The following is a 20,324-nucleotide window of genomic DNA, read 5'->3' on the forward strand; positions in this document are numbered from 1 at the left end:
CCATGAAATAGAACACATAAATATACAAAATTTAAAATCGAATAAAAATGAATTAAATAAATTTGGCTGAATTAATACCCGTAATTTAAAATACCCCTAATTTTAAAATACATTAAAAATTTAAAATTTACATTTAAAAGGGAGAAGTTTTAGGCGAGGCCCGCTTGATGAAATAAAAGCGTCTTCAACTCGCGGCGGAAGGTGCGCAGATCCGGGATCCTCCATATCTCTGGGGGGAGCTCATTCCAGATCGTCGGTGCCCCCACAGAGAAGGCTCTCCCCCTAGGGGCCGACAGCCGACATTGTTTGGCCGATGGCACCTGGAGGAGCCCCTCTCTGTGGGAGCGTACTGGTCGGTGGGAGGCTGTTGGTGGTAGTAGGCGGTCCCGTAGATAACCAGGTCCTAAGCCATGGAGTGCTTTAAAGGTGGTAACCAGAACCTTGAAGCGCACCCGGAAGACCACCGGGAGCCAGTGCAGCTCGCGCAGGAGAGGCGTTACATGGGAGCGCCACGTTGCTCCCATAACCACCCGCGCGGCCGCACTCTGCGCCAGTTGGAGCCTCCGGGTGCACCTCAAGGGGAGCCCCATGTAGAGAGCATTACAATAGTCCAGACGAGAGGTGACGAGGGCATGAGTGACTGTGCGTAACGAGTCCCGATCCAGAAAGGGACGCAACTGGCGAATCAGGCGAACCTGATGAAAAATCCTCCCGCTCACGGCCGTCAAGTGCTCTTCTAAAGACAGCGGTGAATCCAGGAGGACGCCCAAGTTACGAGCCCTTTCCGTGGGGGTCAATGATTCGCCCCCAATAGCCAGCGATGGCACCAGCTGACTATATCGGGACGTCGGAAACCACAGCCACTCGGTCTTGGATGGGTTGAGCCTGAGCCCGTTTCTCCCCATCCAGATCCGTATGGCCTCCAGGCACTGGGACATCACTTCAAGGGCATCGTTGGGGTGATCCGGGGTGGAGATGTACAGCTGAGTGTCATCAGCGTACAGATGGTACTTCACCCCGAAACCACGGATGATCTCGCCCAGCGGCTTTACATAAATGTTGAACAGGAGGGGCGAGAGAACCGATCCCTGCGGCACCCCACATATAAGGGGCCTCGGGGTCGATCTCTGCCCCCCTGTCAACACAGACTGCGACCGGTCAGAGAGAAAGGAGGAGAATCTTGGCTCCTCACTCCTTTTAATCTGCCAGGCTGTGTGCCCTAGGGGGGGTGGGGAGAGAGGAAGGAGGAGGGAAGGGACGGGGAGATTTTGCTTTGCAGAGATGGGGTGGGGGGTGATCAGGCCCCGAAATGGGTGTGTGGAGAGAGCTTAGTAGGACCCTGTGTGGTGGCTTTGAAGCTGAAATCTTGCAGGCTGAGAGAGTGACCCTCAGTGGGAGCTTTTGCCAGCCTTTTCCTTTTGTGCCAAGAACCCCCCCCCCCACAGCTGGCTTCCTTCCTACCTAACTGACTAACCTCCTCCCTCACCGCCCCCCCTTCTCCTTATTCTCTGCTGTTCAATGGCTTTGCTGGAATAGGCAGGCCCTTCCTGAGCTGAGCTGGCAAGGATGCCACTGGCAGGTTATAAATAAGCTGGCTCTGCTTCTCTCCTCCTTCACCCCCCCAAAGCTCTTTGGCAGCGCCTTCTGAGAGAGGACAGTGCCCCCCCCTTGGGGCTGGCCGGGCACATCTGCTGGCACCATGCCTGCCGGTCCAGAACGAATGGCACTCAATTTGCTCCCCTTGAGGTGCAACCAGTTCCAGCTGCTGCAGAATGCGGCTGTGCGGGGGATTATGGGAGTGAGAGGGCGCTCCCATGTGACACCTCTCCTGTGTGAGCTGCATTGGCTCCCGGTGGACTTCCGGGTGCGCTTCAAGGTGCTGGTTATCACCTTCAAAGCGCTCCATAGCATCGGACCTGGGTATTTGTGGGACCGCCTTCTGCCGCCAATAGCCTCCCACCGGCCAGTACGCTCCCACAGAGAGGGATTCCTCAGGGTGCCGTCAGCTAGGCAGTGTCGGCTGGCGACCCCCAGGGGGAGGGTCTTCTCTGTGGCAGCACCTGCCCTCTGGAACCATTTGCCCCCGGAGATACGGAGGATATCAGATCTCCGGGCTTTTTGCCGTGCCCTAAAAACTTTTTTCTTCCATCAAGCAGGGCTGGAGTGAAATCCCCCCCCCCCCCGTTTTTGAGATATTAGATTTTTTAATTGTTGAATGGGTTTTAGTCGTAAGGTTCTTAATTTTCGGCCAAAGGGTATAATTCTTTTAAATTTTTAAATTTTGTATTGGATGTTTTTTACTTGGCTGTGCACCGCCCTGAGTCCTCTAGGAGAAGGGTGGTATACAAATTTAAATAAAATAAATAAAATAAATAAATAAGAGCCCGGGGGCCCTCCTTGGTCCCCTGGTCTCCAAAGATCCAGTGAGATCCAAACCTTGTCTGATGGGGATGGGGTGGGGGGATCATTGGGGCTGCTTTCAAGGAGGGCTGGTGGGGGGAGGGGATGGCCTTCCCTGGTCTCTCCTGAGCCCTGCCTCATCTTGACATGGCAGCCATTATGGTGGGTGGCGGGCGGGCATGGCTCCACAGAGTCAGCAGGGAGGGGCTCTGTGAGGAAGGGTCCCAGGAGAGTGGGGAAGGGTCCCAGAGGGAGGAACTGGTCCGTTTCTCACAGGCCAGTTTGGATTTTGTTGGCTCCTGCAAGCCCAGAGCCGGTCATTCTACTCTGCTGCCCTTGGATGCTGGCCATGAACCTGTGCCTCAATACTTCGCCCCTTTCTCTTGGGGAGAGCAGCCCCTCCCCACCCTAGCTTCATTCTCATTGGCCCTTTCCACCCCCTCCCCAAATCTCCACCTTGGGCCCAAAAGCCTGGCCTCCCATTGTCTCCCCTCTCTTCCTTTCTTCAGAGCGAGCCGGACCTGGAAAAGGGTCTGGAGATGAGGAAGTGGGTCCTGTCGGGCATCCTGGCCAGTGAGGAAACCTACTTGGGTCACCTTGAGGCTCTCCTGCTGGTAAGGGCGCCAGGGGAGGGGGAGGGGGGAGGCGGAGGGGGAGTTTATTCTCCAGCTAAACTGCAGGTGGACCTGGGCAGAAACAACCAAGTGACTCCCTCCCCAAGGGTAACAACATGGGGCAGTTACTGAGCAATTCTCCTGCTTGGCCTCCGTTCAGCAGCTTGGGAGCCAAGCAAGAAAGTTGCTGGGTTCTTTTCCAGCTTCTGCTCAGTTCCTTATGGCTGGAGCCATTTCTAGTGATGGGGCTGGGGGCTGGGGGGGCATCCGTTGTGCCACCCAGTGGGAAGCGCTGAATGGCCTGTAGCGCTGTCCCCCAAGAGCTCCGGCTTTTCCTCAAGGGGGGAGGGGGCTCAAAGAGGCAGGCCGATGCCCAGGAAGTTGCCACTGAGCCACAGAGGGCATATCCGGCTCTGTGTCTTGGCTCTTACAGCCCATGAAGCCTCTGAAGGCGGCTGCCACCACCTCCCAGCCGGTCCTGACGAGCCAGCAGATCGAGACCATCTTCTTCAAAGTGCCTGAGCTCTACGAGATCCACAAGGACTTCTATGATGGGCTTTCCCCCCGCGTTCACCAGTGGAGCCACCAGCAGCGGGTGGGCGACCTCTTCCAGAAACTGGTGAGCAGGGCGTTTGGGGGGGGGCAGGGAGGGGGCTCTTGCCCGGCTCAGAGCCAGCTTGAGGCTCCGGTTCTCTTTTACCAGTGGGTTGCTGGGTATGTGCAGTGTGAGGAGAGTGGGGGGTCAGTGCTGGAAACCAGTAGGGGGGGGAACAGGAAGGAAGGCTGGCAGCATGCTGTGGGCTGCCCCTCTTGGCTGGAGGAAGCCTGTGATGATGATGATGATGATGATAATAATAGGCAAAGGAATTGCTGTGGATTTCACTCCACTAGTCATTGCCAACTCTAGGGGGCGCTGCTCACCACCACCACCCCACCACCCCTGTTTCAAGGCTGCTGTAGCCGGCATGAGGCCACCGAGCACCGTTACCTTCCCACTGGAGCGGCACCTGCTGCCTTCACCTACCTGCCTCTGCATGCTTTTGAACCGCTCAGTTGGCAGCAGCTGGTAGTCCTAAAAACCACTCTTAATACTTAAAAACTTAAAACAAACAATTGGGACTGGAAATCTGGTTGGAAGTCATGGTTGGAAATGGAGACACCCACATGATCAGACTTTTTTTCTGATATTTCTCACAGTGAGTGGTCATTAAGTGAATCACAGAGTTATTAAGAGAACGGTGCAGTCATTTAAGTGAACCTATTCTTCCAATTGGTTGTTTTTTGCTGAAATTGGCAAAAAGGGGTGCCAATCACTCCAGCGACTGTGGGACAGACGCAGCCACCGGTCATAAATGCTGGCTGGTTGCCAAGTTTGGTCACGTGGTTGCGAAGGGCGGTGGAGGGCATTTTACAATGTCGGAAGTGCCGAGGCCAGTGGTGGGTTGCTCCCGGTTCGCACCGGTTCGCAAGAACCGATAGTAAAAATTTGTAGTAGTTCAGAGAACCGGTAATAACATTAGCTGGCCACACCCCCGAACCGGTCCCCGGCCTGGTTGCCGCTCGCTTACCCCGCCCACCTCATCAGAGCCTTTTTTTTAAAAGCATTTTTTAAAAGTACAACCTCGGCCGAAGAGGTTGTAGGAAAAAAAATGCCTTTAAAAGCCTCTGATGATCCCAGCTGAGTTGCCTGATCGTCAGAAGCTTTTAAAAGCATTTTTTTCTGCAACCTCTTAAGGTTGTAGAAAAAATGCTTTTAAAAGTAAAAAAAAAAAAGTTGGCCCATGCCCACCCAGTCACATTACACCCCCCACCAAGCCACACCCACAAAATAAGCCACGCCCACAGAACCGGTAGTAAAAAAATGTAGGACCCACCCCTGGCCGAGGCCATCCAGTTGCAGAGATGCTGCCCCAGTGGTGTCATATGGGCCACCCCCCTCCTCGGGCGTAAAGCATTCCTCAGTCACTCTGAGTGTGTTGTCCTTGCAGGACTGTCATTCTTTCCCAAAGGAAACAGTTGCGTGGCCAGCTTTTGACCTGCGGGACTGTCCCGTCAGAGAGGGGCGTCTTCCTCCTGGGGGCCAAAGGCGATGGGGCCAGTCTGGGTGTGTCTCCCCTTTGTGACTCAGCCATCGGCTTGGGGTTGCCTGCTGGTGGCGGGCAGAGGCTCGTCCAGAGGTGTCCCCTGCTTCTCCAGATCTCCAGACAGCCTCCTGAGATGGTCTCCGCCCTCTCCTGCCTTTCCGCACCGGGGTGGGTCTCATTCCGCCTTTGCCCCCCCACAGGCCAGCCAGCTGGGAGTGTACCGGGCTTTTGTGGATAATTACGAGGTTGCCATGGAGACGGCCGAGAAGTGTTGCCAAGCCAACGCGCAGTTTGCAGAAATCTCGGAGGTGAGTGAGGCCGTGCGACGTGCACAGGGTGCGCAGAGCCCTCGTCTCTTCCTGCATAGTGACTGCCGGCTGTATGTGGGGGGGGGGTCCTTGCAGGGATCTGATGGGGCTCTTCTGCCCCCACCTCACCTGGGTTAAACCCACAATGGAGCTGATGTTGCAGGTTCTGTGGGTCTCTCGGCAGTGAGGATGGCCAGAAGCCCTGGTGCAGGGGGGCTTCTCCTGGCATACGGCTCCCCAGGGAAACCCAACTAGTTTGGGGGCTGTTATTGGAACCTGGGAAACCTGGCCTGGATTTTGACTCATCCCAACTCAAGTCTTGGCTGTGGGAGGAGAGTCACATCCAGCCAGTGGAGCCATTTTCTTTCTTAGCAAATATTCTTACAAGTGATTTCAAGAACTCCTTCCTTCCATTGTGGCTTTTATCAGAGAAATACTTTCAGCAAAATCCTCCCCCCACCCCCACTACATTACCTGCAAGGCAGGAGTGAAATCCAGCAGGTTCTGACAGGTTCTGGAGAATTGGTAGCGGAAATTTTGAGTAGTTCAGAGAACCAGCAAATGCCACCTCTGGCTGGCTCCAGAGTGGGGTGGGAATGGAGATTTTGCAGGATCCTTCTCCTGCCACGCCCACCAAGCCACGCCCACAGAACTAGTAGTAAAAAAAATGGATTTCACCACTGCTGCAAGGTGAGTAGCAGAGGGCCAAACCCCCTCCAGAAATATCTCAATTGGGCTTGAAGGACACTTGAGAGCAGCTCTTTCCCTGGCCCTCAGGGGCTGCTTCTAAGGCACAGAGGCCTTCTTGGCTTGCTGAAATTCCAGCTAGTTCGTCTGAGGTACTCATCAAGCCCCCCGTAAACTGCAGGGGAGAACCTGCGTAGTGGTGGCGGCAACCATGTCATGACAAGAGTAGTGGTGAAATTCAAATTCTTTTACTACTGGTTCTGTGGGCGTGGCTTGGTGGGCGTGGCAGGGGAAGGATTCTGCAAACTCCCCATTCCCACCCCATTCCAGGGGAAGGATACTGCAAAATCCCCATTCCCTCCCCGCTCTGTGGCCAGCCAGAGGTGGTATTTGCCAGTTCTCTGAACTACTCAAAATTTCCGCTACCAATTCTCCAGAACCTGTCAGAACCTGCTGGATTTCATCCCTGGACAAGAGGTATAACCTCTGAGCTGTTGCTTACTATGCTGGAAGATTGTGAGCCTCATCTGGATTTGGTGTGTGAACCAGGCAGCATCTGTTGCCAGACAAGGAACGATGCAGGCTGAAGAAAATTAACCTGAGCCTTATTCATCTTTTGCAGAACCTCAGAGCTAGAAGCTCCAAGGATGCAAGGGACCAGACAACAAAGAACTCCCTGGAAAGTAAGTCGTGTGGTGGTCCAGTGGATGTTTTCTGGACAATAAGAATCCCCCACCCCACCCAGGAGGAGCTCCATATGGCGCCAGGGGTTTCTCTGGGTTTTTTTGTTCTGCAGGGACGTGTATAAGCAGGGCTGACTGGCTTGGTTGGGTTTTTTTTGTTGTTGTTTTTTCTTTTTTAATTTGATTTATATGCCGCCCTTCTCCGAAGACTCAGGGCGGCTTACAATGTGTTAAGCAATAGCCTTCATACTTTTGTATATTTTATACAAAGTCAGCTTATTGCCCCCACAAACCGGGTCCTCAATTTACCTACCTTAGAAAGGATGGAAGGCTGAGTCAACCTTGAGCCTTGGCGAGATTCGAACCTGCAGTAACTGCAGGCATCTGGTCTTAATAACCAGCTTAATAACAGGGTGCCTTAGACCACTGTACTACCAAGGCTGTTTTTCTTTTTTGATCAGTCAAATTCTTGGAGTGAAGCCCTTGGGATTAACAGCAACAGGGGACTCAGCATCCTATAGCCATCCATGGTGCAGGGGATGGGAAGGGCTTGACTAGCTGTGGGGGGGCGGGGAGTAGCAGAGGTGAATTGCAGCAGGCATGTTGTCAAAGAAGACATGTTTTCCCATGAACCTTCTGCTTAGAACCTTTTTCCTCCTCCATTTTGATTATTTTGCTCCCCATAGAATTGTGTTGCCCTACAGCCGTGATGGCGATCCTATGGCACATGTGCCACCTGTGGTGGGCACACAAGCCATATCGGTGGGCACATGAGCTCAGCTCCGGCATGCATGCGCACGCCAGCCAGCTGATTTTCAGGCCTTCTGGGCCCACCAGAAGTAGGGAAACAGGCTGTTTCCTGCCTCCGGAGGGCCTCAGGGGGTGGTGGGGAGGGCCTGTTTTTCTCTCTCCCCAGGCTCCAGAGCCTTTCTAGGAATCTGGGGAGGGCAAAAACGGCCTTCCCCACCCCCCTGGAGGCCCTCTGGAGGTCAGAAATCCCGACTTCTGGAAATCGGCAAATGGGCTGTTTTCGGCCTCCGGAGGGCCTCCGGTGGGGTGGGAAGGCCATTTTCGCCCTCCCCAGGTTCCTAGAAAGGCTCTGGAGCCTGGGGAGAGAGAAAACGGGGCCTACCGGGCCATCGTGTGCTGGGAGTGGGGGTGGGGGTGGGGGGTGTCGCATGTGCATGCATAGAATTATGGGTGTGGGCACACGGGCGTGCGACCCCCCCCCTCTCCTGGCACACGATGGCAAAAAGGTTAGCCATCACTGCCCTACAGTTTCTAATTTTCCTTTATTTCCCCGTAGCTCTCCTCTACAAGCCGGTGGATCGGGTCACACGCAGTACACTTGTGCTCCACGTAAGTTGCCATGAATATTAATGTTGTTGGCTTTTCTGCTGGAAACTGGAGGGGTTGCTTTGTTTCAGAGAAGTCAATGCACAAGCAGGAAATAACACAAAGAGTGACCAGATATGGGGTCTTTTCCACCCGCTGCAGAACGCAGGTTAACAAAGCACAGGTGTTCCCTTCACCTGACATGTTCCGTGCAGCATCTTTTTGGCTTAACTTGATGGCTGCTTGATACAGCCGAGTCAAATAGAGGTTGGATCACATTCAAATGACTCCTGGTTAGAGTAGGAGAGTGGGGGGCAGGCAAGACACCCCAGGAGAAGAAGTTGGGTGGAGGATTTGTAAAAGCAATGCTGCTAATAGGAAAAGGGGCTGACTTGAAGCGCTTGGAACATAAGGGCGCCTGTGCAGCTACTGCTCCACGCAGAACCACAAACAGCTTTGCCCGAAATCCACCCGTGGAGAATCCCAGGCCTTGATCACTTGTGGAGGTTTTTTCTCGTCTCTGAGCTGAGATGAAGCAAGACGTTCTGGGCTCCTGGAGGTACAGATGCAACTGTGAGGGAGAGCAGACTTCAGCAGAGTAGGAGAAGAAACACATCCGAGTGGATGGAGGCCGTGGAACCCGTGAGAGGGAGGCCATGGGCGGGTTCAAGCAGAGTCTGGGCAGCCGTCTGTCTGGGAGGCTCGGAGGAGGACCTTGGATCTGACGGTTGGTTCTAAGCTTTAAGTTAGACAGAAAACCTTTCAGAAGTGAAGCGCCCGGACTGCCAGTGCTGTGCTCTGAAGCTCGCTCTTCTCCCTTCCCTCTTGACAAACAGGATTTGCTGAAGCACACCCCGTCGAGTCACCCCGACTACCTGCTCCTGCAGGACGCCCTGCGCATCTCCCAGAACTTCCTGTCCAGCATCAACGAGGAGATCACGCCCAGGAGACAATCTATGACTGTCCAGAAGGGGGAGGTGAGTGCCCAGCTGGCACCTGCTTGCCCAACGAGGCAGGCCGCCTTTGGTCTGGTTAGCAGGACTTCCCAGAAGGGGCGACTGTTTGCGGCTTGCAAAAGCTCCGAATGGGCAGGAGCTGTGCTGGGACCGGAGACAGACACATCGCTCTTCCAGACCAGCCGCCATTTCTATCCCTGGCTTTGGCTCTTGAGGCTATTCGGTTGGCAGCCTCATCCTTTCTTGCCAACAATAGACTGCGGGTTGAACCCCTGAAGGACAGCGAGGCCCTCGGCCCAGCAGCACCTGGCAGTCCTGGGGGGGGGGTCATCCTGGGGGAGGGGAATGTGAGCCAGCCTGACTCAAACGCTGGACTTACTGACATGCAGAGATGCAGGCTTGGCTCAGTGGCGAGGAGGCCCATTTCCCCTTTCCAGAGGTGATTATACAGTGCAGGGGAGAAAAAGGAACGGAGGGGAGTCTCTCTAAGGGCGGACAGTGATGGGCTGTTGGGCACAAGGGACTCCAGCCTGTTTCTGTACTCGCCTGCTAGAGCTTGGGGAAAGGTTGATAGCCGAGCCAGGCTTTGGGCTCTCTGCATGGCCTGGCCAGGCGCTCTAGCCCAGAAACCCTGGAGGAGCATCTACCTGCCAAGGGGGCAACACGTCTAGAGTGGGAGAGAGCCAACTTCCCACAGGTAGATGAAGTCCTGACAGAGAGAGTGAAAATGGTGAACGGAGCCAAGAGAGTCAGCGGAACGTAGCTAAACCAGAACAAATCCCAAGAATTCTGTTGTGGGTTATTTTGCATATATACAGTAACTTTCATTAAAATTATATTTTATTATCAGCAAGAAGATAAAAGCTATTAACACAAACCAGTAGAAAGAAAAAAAAAGCATAAAGGACAGTTAGTCCTCGACTTATGACCACAGTTGAGCCCAAAATTTCTGTTGCTAAGCGAGGCATTTAAGTGAATTTTGCTCCATTTTACAACGTTTCTTGCCACAGTTGTTAAGTGGATCAGTGCAGTTGATAAATTGGAAACAAGGTCATTAAGTGAATCTGGCTTCCCCATTGACTTTGTCAGAAGGTCACAAAAGGGGAGCAAGTGACACACACAAACACACACACACACAGACACAGACACATACACACAGGATGCTGCGACTGTCATATTTTTCTGCTGCGACTGTCGGATTTTTCGTCGGGCCCTGAAAACTTATTTATTTCAACTAGCTGGGCTGGCTTGAGCTAAATTTTAAATTGGTTTTAAATTGGGTTGTTTTAATTTACGGCCAGAATATCTAATTATTTTAATACTGTTTTTTAAATTTTGTATGCTTTGTTTTTACTTAGGCTGTGCACCACCCTGAGTCCTATTTGGAGAAGGGCGGTATAGAAATTTAAACAAATAAATAAATAAATAAATAAAATAAAATATGAACCAGTTGCCAAGCGTCTGAGCTTTGATCCCGTGTCCAGGGGGTTGCTGTAACCGTGGTGTGAAAACAGTCCAAAGTCACTTTTTTCATTGCCATTGTGACTTTGAATGGTCACTAAATGAACTATTTAGTAAATCGAGGACTACCTGTAGAGACTTCCAACATTCTTCACAGCAATTATAAGTAGGAATATATTTTAATCTCTGTCTCTGAAATGCATCATCACCTGGCTCTTCTTTCTACAGTCTGTCAAAAACCGAAGGTCCCAAATTCATTCTTTGGTCTTTATGGACAAAGTCCATAAGAGGCTTCCAATCAGCAATAAATGTAGATAATGACTTTTTTCTGATCCAAATAAGTTTTTATCCTTTTCAACAAAAGTGCAATTTTATTTATTTTTTATTTATTAAATTTTGGTGATTCTTCCCCAGCCCCTTCTCCATGGTGCTTGTTCTGGAATCTTCCCACCTCGATGCACACAGTAATCTCACTGCCTGAGATCACATACTGAAATAATCTTCCAAGGCTTTTTTCTAACTGTCCATTAAACCTAAAAGTTCCAGGTTCAATTTAATATTGGTCTTTAAAATCCTCTGTTTCAAAATCCGTATTTGGATCCATTTTTAAAAAATTTTCAAGTCTACCAGGCATGATAAAATGTTCCTTCATATCCTACATATCTCCCACATACATTTGAAGTGCCTTTATACATTCTAGATAATTTCTCTGTCGTCATACATCATTTTATTAAAAAAATCTCTTTGGGATCATAACACAATGTCAATTTCAACTCTTTTAACCATACAATTTCCCATTGATCCATCTGTACATTACAACCAAAGTTCTTATATACATTTATCATACATTCTTTAACCTGCTTTCCTCTGCAAATGCACGTTCATCCACAGCTGCATTTCAAATTTTGACTTACTTTGTTCGATGCCACAATCTTTTTATCCATTTTAAATCTTTCAGATAATTATAAATGGGACAACCATTGGTAATTACAGTATATCCTTCCGCTATTAATTGTTCTCTTGATTTGATTTTTAAATTCCCCTTGATAATTTTCCAGTAGGTCCCAGTATGTCTAATATTTATCTGCTGTTTTTCTTCTATAATGTGGTTCTTGAGCTGAGATCCATGAAGGTGTTTTTGGGCACAACTTGGCCAAGAATTCTGTTTTTAAAGCCAGAAGCCTGAAAAGTCTGAAACTCTCCTTCACTCTCCTTCACAACTGAAAAGAGCTGTTTTGTCATGTTGTGTCAGCACCTGGGAAACGCAGTCTGGGAGTCTAGCCAGCACTCAGTCTCCCCCCCACCCCCCATCCAGGCTTCAGCTCCAGGGGTTTCTCCACCTTGGCAGCTTGAAGAGACGTGGACTTCAGTTTCTAGAGATGGCTGGAGAATCACACCTCTTCAAGCTGCCACGGTGGGGAAAATGTGGTTCAGAGGGTTCCTGCATACAGGTGCCGATGCTTATCTGTATCTCTCATGAGATTGCAACTGATGGCCTCGAACGTGGCCTTGTGTTTGCTCCAGGCTCTGGGTGCCAAATCATTGTCACCAAAGGGTAATTTCTTAGTAGCCCTTGGAAGTCTTCTAACCAACTGCTGCTAATGCATTTGAAGCATTTTCACCTCAAGAGCCTGAACTGGATTTCATCCCCTAGAAGAACGTGGCTTCTTGGATTCTAGTGAGCATCTCTCTAGTCTTTCCAAGTACCACTGTAGACCTGAAACTGTTGGAGAGGTGAGGGGGCCTTGGGGGGGTTGGCGAGCAGAGCAGATGCAGTATGGATGAAACTTCTGTAGGCTCCCTGCCCCTCCCTTGCAACCAGAGGAAACCAGTTTCGGCTTAGCTTTGTTTGGACAAGCATGAACCAATAATAAAGCTGCGGTATTGGTACTTTCTAAAGCTCTTTCTATGCCCCTTTGCTGCAGGCAGGAAAATTGGAGGTTTTGCATCCTAAAGTCCATTTAGCTGAAAAAGTCAGCTCTGCAGGCTGTTCTCATTTGCTGCAGCCAGACCCTGGCCCTGGAGCTTTTGAGGGAGGGGACAGGAGAAGCTCTGCTTGCAAGGCACTTGTTTGGAGTTCGGTTACCAATGAATGCTTGGAATGTTGTGCATGGACTGCGCTTGGGGAGTTTTCTATGTTGGTGGCCTCGGAAATGTCTTGAGCGTGCTGGACATCTGTTGGAGCCACTGGTTGGCAACCTCAAGGGTGTTTCTTGAAGAGGAATTTGCAGATTAACAAATGTTTAAACAGAGATACTTCCCGAAGCTTGTCTGGAGGGTCTCCTTTTTCACAGGGCTCCAAGAGCACTTCTGTCTCTTGCTTCTAACCCTAAAAACTTTTTGCTGGCAATAATTTTGACTTGCTGAAAGAGGAAACTTAATCACTATGTAAGCCACCAACCAAATGCCCCAGGTCCACCTGGGGCAACTGATTTCAGGAAAGTCCCTCTTTCTTTCACTTTCACCCAGTTGTGTATCCCTTGACACCCAGTGTGCCTTCACTGGGTGTGTGTTAGCTCCTCGGTTGCCCTTCTCCTGCCTGCCCTTGCTGCTTAGAGGGAAACGGGGTGCGCAGTTCCCTCCGCTTCATGGATTGTCAGATGGATTGTCCAACCCATTACTTCCTCTTGGCCGGTTGACCAAGGAAGTATTACAGGGAATATTCTGAAAGAGAAGACCCTGACCTGCTTCTCTTCAGCTCAGAGAACGTGACTGCTCCGAGTGCAGGAATAATGGGTTTATGCCATAGGGAAGCAGATTCCATCTGCTGTTTTGTTGTTGTTGTTGTTTAAAAAAACCCTCACAGTCTCTACCACCCTTCCCTAAAGGGTACAGATAAGACAGGCCAGATCCACACACCTCCAACCAGCTTGGTTAGAAAGGCTACCAGCGTTGGTTCTAGCACAAAAGTCTTGTGGAGGTGAAGAGATAATTGGAAGTTACCTATTCCTCCTCCTCCTCCTCCTCCTCCTGGAAACACGGGCCCTTGGATTAGTTCTACTTCACATATTATGGAAATAAAAGATGAAGTAAAGGCTTCATCAGCTTGACTCCCTGTAACATACCTAGATGCTTCCTTGCAGTTTTCTTGGGGTGGTAGGGAAGTGGGGTCTGCCGCTGCTTTCTTCCAGGATGTTTTTCAGTGTGCCTAAGGCAGCGGTGAAATCCAGCCGGTTCTATCCGGGTTGCATGAACCGGTAGCCCTGGTGGTGGGAGGCTGGGACCTCATTTCGTCCCGTTTTTTACCCTCTGCGCATGTGCAGATTTATGTACGCATGCGTGCTCCTGCGTGCTCCCGTTCCCGAACTGGTAGCGAAGGTAAGTGGATTCCACCGCTAGCCTAAGGGCCCTGGACATTTTTAAGGGCCCCCCATTCAAATGCCAACCAGGATCAGTCATGCCTAACTTTTGACTTTATATGGTTTAATCCTTCTTATTAGGTTTTACTTTGCCTTGAGATTTTCATCAGGTGATAGGAGTGCAAATGCCCCAAAATAATGAATTGTCTGGTTATGTTCCCAGACTTGTCATCTGCTTGGAAAAGTTAGGTCCTGGTGCTGGTTTTCTGGCATCTCTGAATTTGTTTGGAGCAACTGAAAAAGGGAACCATGCTGAATGTGGCTTGACTGGCCATAGCATGCAGCCAGTAATTTGAGTAAAAAGGACTTTTCTTTCAACTTTTCAATTTTAATAGTGAACTGTATCTCCCGAGATTTCTTCAGCAGGCGAGTCCTCTAACTGAGGGATCTCAAAGTAATAAAAGTCCCGGGTGAGCAATAAATAGCTTAAGGACAGTCCTGCCTACTTTAGACTTTCTGCCACAAGGAAGGATTGGACACACCCTGCTTAAAGGTGACTTTAGTTCACTCGTTGGGCAATCGGAGAATGCCAAGGTGGAATCCATGGTGTTTTTCCTCACTTGTGCCTAATCATGGAAGAAACCTGGCCTGGCAGCCCCTTCTTTCCATTCCAGCTCTGCAATGCTGCCTTCATCTTGTCTACACTTGGTGAGTGAGAGAGGCTGAAGTTCTCCCCAGCTGTCCCTGTATTCCCTCCTGACAAAAATCTGATGGTGGCTCCAGGGGTGTAAGATCTCTTAGACTGCCACCTTGGAAGGAAGTCGGTGACTGCAGTAACTGAAACAGAGGGAGAAAGGAAGGCAGGAGAGGAAGGGCAATGGGACAGGAGGCTTTGGGCTGGTTTGGGGAGGGGCAGCTCACTAGCTTGGCAGTGAGCAAAGATCCTTTGTGGGCTCAGTGATGGCTACTTAGCAGGTGAACCTTTCTCAAGTTCAAAAGGCTGACCAAGAAGGTTGGGTTGTGGTGTTGGGCATAATCTTCCTGGCTATCCATTTATCTGTAATGTACAGAGTATTGCAAGTTCGAAACGACTGTTCCAGGTATTCTCAGCTTGAAATAAAGTATCTGCATTTCTAGAGTTTTGTCCAGAACCTGAGTCATAAACTGGGCAGTTTCAAGGGTGCTGAGACCCTTGAGCTCTATAATTGTTTTTTCACTGACTTGGGAACTATTTCTTTGTGTTGAATTTCAGCCAGTTGACTTCCACAAAACCTAAAAACCAAGAATAGGACGACTCTCCTGGTTTTGTTTTTTATGGATTGGAAGTTATGCAGCAGCATTGAGCATGGAGAGTTGCCGGTGAACAGTGGCCGGTGGACAAAAAGTAGTCAAGTTTGGTTTGAGCTGCCATCAGTACTTGAGGTCCTTCAAATTTGGTCCTATCATTACACAACCAGGTTACAACATTCTGAGCAGGGCTGTTTTCTCCCTCACTTCAAAGAAAGATGTCAGGGTTTTTCCATTAGAAAAGCAGGCTGTGGCCTTCTTCTGTCATGAGCTACTTCTGAGTCCCTCTGGGCTGCTTTGGGGACAAGTTGGGTAGTCAAGTGGTTGCTCTTATTCCGGCATCTCCAGGGTAGCGGCTTCTTACTCCGTAGACAGGCGTTGCATCACTCCCTCTTTGCCTACTGGGTCATCTCTTGGCTGCTTCCATCTTTAGACTCTCTGATTTAACATCTGCTCTGATTAAAAAGCTCAAAACTAAAGAGTTGCCTTGTCATCTTTGCTGAGTTCCTCCATAGTTGGATGATGGTTTTCTGTTGGCCACTTTCTCCTTCCCTAGACTGGCAGACGATACCATTGGGTGCCCCCTCTGAAAAAACCTGGTGGGGTGTGGCCTGTTTGTCCCTTCTTTTCTAGCTAACTGGCCTGACTCCTCTTCTTGACAGCACCGGCAACTCGTGAAGGACAGCTTCATGGTGGAGCTGGTGGAGGGATCTCGGAAGCTGCGCCATGTCTTTCTCTTCACGGATCTGTTCCTCTGCGCCAAGCTTAAGAAGCAGATTGGAGGGTGAGCCCCACCTGGGAGCAGTTATGGGGGGGGGGGAGGAGCCGTGATTGGATGGAAGGAAGGAGGCCCTGAGAGAATGCCCAGTGGCGAAAAGAGCACTTCTGAACTACACTGGGGGTCTCTCTTTCTAAGTGAGGAGGGGGAACTCCACTTTAGAGCCCATGTCCTTGCCAACCCCCAGATGTTCTACACTTCTGGCCCTGCAGCTGACAGTTATGTGATGTTTTTGAGGCAGAAATTGCAAAGAAAGTTTGCATCGTTGGAAAATGATACTTTTATGAGGTATCCAAAAAAATCCCTGCAACTGTCATGAGATGCTTCTTTGCAACCAAATCTAGCACATTTTAATCTGTTTTCCAGCTTTTTTGGGGGGTGGGGGTGTTGAGTTTAACCTCCAAAGCCAGGCTCAGGGGTATCAAGGTAGTGAAGGAGAAAGGGAAGCAGTTCGAAACGCGTGCAAGAGAGAGACCCCCACTCAAGCGGCTCCCCAAAGCAAATGCCTGCCGTTGGCTTCACCTTCTCTTGCTGGGGGCTCTGGGGATGGATGAGGTCAGGGATGAGTCGCTCACCTTTGTCCTTCTCCCCTTTGCAGGAAGAGCCAGCAGTATGACTGTAAGTGGTACATCCCCCTCTCAGATCTCAGCTTCCAGATGGTGGATGACTCAGAGACTATGCCAAACATCTCCCTTGTGCCAGACGAGGAGCTGGATGCCATGAAGATCAAGATCTCCCAACTCAAGAGCGACATCCAACGTGAAAAGGTAGAAGGAGGGATGTGGAGCACTTTGTGGTGGCAGGCTATCAACTCTTTACCACTGGACAGACTGACACATTTGCTTAGGGACTGTGGCTCCTTCACTGGGAATGCCTAGAGTGAGCTGGTTAGCTAACCACCCTTAAAGCAAACCAGGCAGCTGCACAACTGCTTTATTCTGAGGAGGGTTAGCCTAATGGGAGCCCTGCACACCAAGGCCAGGTGGCTTAGAAGATTCAACTAGGAATGCTGAGCACGCTGGGTGCTGTGGAAACTTAGTGGCCAGGAGTGCGACAGACACCTGTCGTTTTCTTTGTGCTGATCGGTATGACCATGGAGGCAGGAAAAAGCTCTCCTCTTCCTCCTCCTCTGGACTCCAGGCACTAGGATATCAGAGCCCCGAATGCCACTGTTTCCAGATGAAGGAGAAGGAGAATTCGGCCTAAAAAGGCCTGATGGGTGGTGTGGAACCAGACCCCGCTCAGAGCCCGTGTCGTTTGTGGAAGAGAGAGGCTGGGTCCCCCGCAACCCTCGAGTTGTGAACAGAGGAGAACACAACCTCTGTCTGGGCTTCTCTCCTCCTCAGAAAGCTAACAAGGGAAGCAAGAACTTGGAGAGGTTGAAGAAGAAGCTGTCTGAACAGGAATCCCTGCTTCTCCTGATGTCTCCTAACATGGCCTTCCGAGTGCACAATCGCAATGGCAAAGTGAGTGATCTTCTGGATTTCTAGTGGTATGCAAAGCTCTCTCTTTCTCCCAGAACCCTCCGGTTGGATCTGGGTGGCCCATCATCCGTGCCCATTTCCCAAGGTAAGGAGTTATTTGCGGAAGCAGGTGGAGCCCTTTCTCGGAAAGCTCAGGGGCAAAGGACGTGGCTTGTCTCTGGGCTCTCTCTTGAAGTGCTGTCACCGACTCCTGGTTCTGCAGCTTTGAGGTTGGTGACTTTCTCTGCCTCGGCCTGCTTAAAGATCCAGGCACAGGAAAGACTGCCTTCAACATGACGCGGAAGCTGTTTTTCTGATCAGTTTTCTCAGAATTGGGCACCTCAGGAGGGTTTTCATTTCAACCGTCCCTGGCATGGAGTTCCCCGAGACGCTTTGCTTGCTTCAGCTGGGCTGTAATGCCTCAGAGCCCCAGTCAGCCCTTCGTCAGGGGAAGCAGATGTGGCACTCTTAGCTTCCAGCCAGCCCCCCTCAGGGCTGTGAAAGGAGAGGTGCTTGTGGCAGTCAAGGCTGGTCCCAGGTTTTGGGAATCATGTCAGCAGCCAGGAGAGATTGGCACCTACGTTGTTCCCACGCGGCTTTAGCCTTCTGTGCAGCCTCTACTCCATCCCATGTCTACTCCATCCCACTGGCCAGAGTGGCTGAAGGTCTCCAGCTTTAAGGTCCTACAGCCAGGAGGAGATGCCACTCTGCAGCAGGGTCACGGAGTTGGCTTCTGTGCCACAGCACCAGACTTCTCAGCCTGGGCAAAGTCCTTGTGGTTGCTGGTCAAGAGATCCGCCTGCCTTATGTGCTTCCTTTTTCTCTTTACAGTTCTTTTGAGTTTATACAGAGGGAGTCCTTGACTTACAAGAATTTGTTTAACAACCATTTGGAAATTACCATGGCACTGAAAACAATGACTTATGGCCGGTCCTTAGCTGTCGTATTCCCACGTCACCTGACCAGAATTCAGGCTTTTGGCAACTGGCACAGATTTCCAATGGTTGTGGCACCCCAGATCACGTGACAGGCCTGGCGGCCTTCCCAGCCGCAAAGTCAATGGGGGAAGCTGGATTTTCTTAACCACACAACTCACTGAGCAGGTCCTGATTAGCAGCAGAATCTCCAAGCCCGACTGTGGCTGTAGCAATTGCAATAGCCCTTAGACTTATAGAGCTGAGGTGCCGCTGTGGTTAGAGTGCAACACTGCAGGCTACCTCAGCTGACTGCTAGCTGCAGTTCGGCAGTTCAAATCTCACCAGCTCAAGGTTGACTCAGCCTTCCCTCCTTATGAGGCGGGTAAAATGAGGACCCAGATTGTTGGGGGCAAGAGGCTGACTCTGTAAACTGCTTAGAGAGGGCTGGAAAGCGGTATATAGCAATAGCAATAGCACTTAGACTTATATACCGCTTCATAGTGCTTTTTTCATAGGACCCAACAATCTGGGTCCTCATTTTACTGACCTTGGAAGGACGGAAGGCTGAGTCAACCTTGAGCCTTGTGAGATCTGAACTGCCAAATTGCAGGCAGCCGGCAGTCGGCAGAAGGAGCCTGCAGTGCCAATAATAGCCACAAAGTATACAAAGTGAGAAAGAAAGTGAGAAGCAAGGGACTCTGTTTCATATAATTTTGGGCAAATTCTCCACCCAGAAGTTTTGCAATGTGCTCATCAGCACATTTAATATCCTTCCGGGGAATGTAGGCAGTCTTTGCCTAACATGAGCCACAGTGGCTATTACTTCATACTCTTCATTATTGTTTGTGGTGTAGTTTTACATAGTGGATTATGTAATAGAAAAGTTTACGCATCTTGGGATCCATGCGTTATACATCGTATTTTAATTCTTTCAGTAAAGTCGAAGCAGCATAGGTTGAGTTATCAGACAGGAAACTTCTAGAGTAGATTTTGGACAATCAGCATTGCTGGATAAAACCCTACAACTTTGGGATTGTGGTTTCTGTGTGTTGCAACCTGCTGCTTCTCCCTTAGAGCTACACCTTCCTCATCTCCTCGGACTATGAACGGGCCGAGTGGCGAGAGATCGTCCGAGAGCAGCAAAAGAAATGTACGTGCCCCGACGGGATCCTCTCCCTGTGGGTTGCCCCAGTGGCACTTGGGGTGTGCCCCAAGGCCAGTCCTTCTGCCCAGGGAGTGCATCACAGCCCAGTTCCTTGCATGGGCTGGGGAAGGGCAAAGGTGGATGTGGGGCTTGGCTTGCATGCGGTCCCTGCTGGCCGCAGAAGTCTCTTCTAGCGCTTCTCCTTCCACCGAGCCTCAAGGGTGGGCATCTGGCTCCATATCCCCCCACCATGCTGGCCTCTGCTAAATGGGTCCTGGGGTAGGCCAGGCTTCTTGCTGCGAAAGAAGGCACCTTGTCCCCTGGGCCGAAGGTTGGCATTGTCCACACAGATGGAAGAGGGGGTGTCCCAGGTCTTCCCGGCAAGAATTCCCAAATCCCAGGATGGTCCTTTCCTCCTTCCAAGCAAAGGAGTCTCCGTCCCCCAAGCATGTCAATTTCCTCTCAACTGCAGGCTTCAAAAGCTTTTCGCTGACATCGGTGGAACTCCAGATGCTGACAAATTCTTGCGTGAAGCTTCAGACGGTGCATCACATTCCCCTCACAATTAACAAAGAAGGTGAGTGTGTGAGAAGGACCAGCCCTGCCTTGCACTCATCTCCTGCCTGCCTCGCCCACTGCAGAATGGAGCAAGGCTCCATCTGCCCAGCCCCTGCTGTGAGCCCCCTTCAAGCATGAAGTCAGCGGGGCTCCTGGACTGAGTGGGCTGCCCTCCTCCCCAAGGAGGGGAGCTGCGAGGAAGGAGGGGAGGTCAGGCCTTAGGAGATGTGCAAGGCATAGGGGCCTCCTCCCGTTCTGTGGGGAAGGCCCCTCCCTGCAGTCCCTGGGAAGAGTTTGGCGCTGTCTGATGATAAACAGCTTTTGTACCACAGATAGTCCTCCACTTACGA

At 50.8% G+C, this 20,324-nt stretch overlaps 1 protein-coding gene across 3 annotated transcripts in view; it reads left to right on the plus strand.

Annotated features, from left to right (window-relative positions):
• BCR (BCR activator of RhoGEF and GTPase) overlaps positions 1-20,324 on the plus strand; it is an 88,759-nt gene that overhangs the window by 37,900 nt on the left and 30,535 nt on the right. For all 3 annotated transcript variants that reach the window (XM_087880620.1, XM_060683645.2, XM_087880621.1), the window contains exons 3-13: positions 2,910-3,014; positions 3,448-3,633; positions 5,299-5,406; positions 6,716-6,776; positions 8,083-8,135; positions 8,948-9,088; positions 15,777-15,898; positions 16,491-16,659; positions 17,239-17,358; positions 19,347-19,422; positions 19,889-19,993. In XM_087880620.1, the coding sequence (XP_087736746.1) occupies positions 2,910-3,014; positions 3,448-3,633; positions 5,299-5,406; positions 6,716-6,776; positions 8,083-8,135; positions 8,948-9,088; positions 15,777-15,898; positions 16,491-16,659; positions 17,239-17,358; positions 19,347-19,422; positions 19,889-19,993 (1,246 nt within the window). The remainder of the gene's footprint in view (positions 1-2,909; positions 3,015-3,447; positions 3,634-5,298; positions 5,407-6,715; positions 6,777-8,082; positions 8,136-8,947; positions 9,089-15,776; positions 15,899-16,490; positions 16,660-17,238; positions 17,359-19,346; positions 19,423-19,888; positions 19,994-20,324) is intronic.

The sequence above is a fragment of the Pantherophis guttatus genome, chromosome 17, assembly GCF_059756535.1.
Source record: "Pantherophis guttatus breed Tessera chromosome 17, ASM5975653v1, whole genome shotgun sequence".
In the NCBI taxonomy this organism is placed as follows: Eukaryota; Metazoa; Chordata; class Lepidosauria; order Squamata; family Colubridae; genus Pantherophis; species Pantherophis guttatus.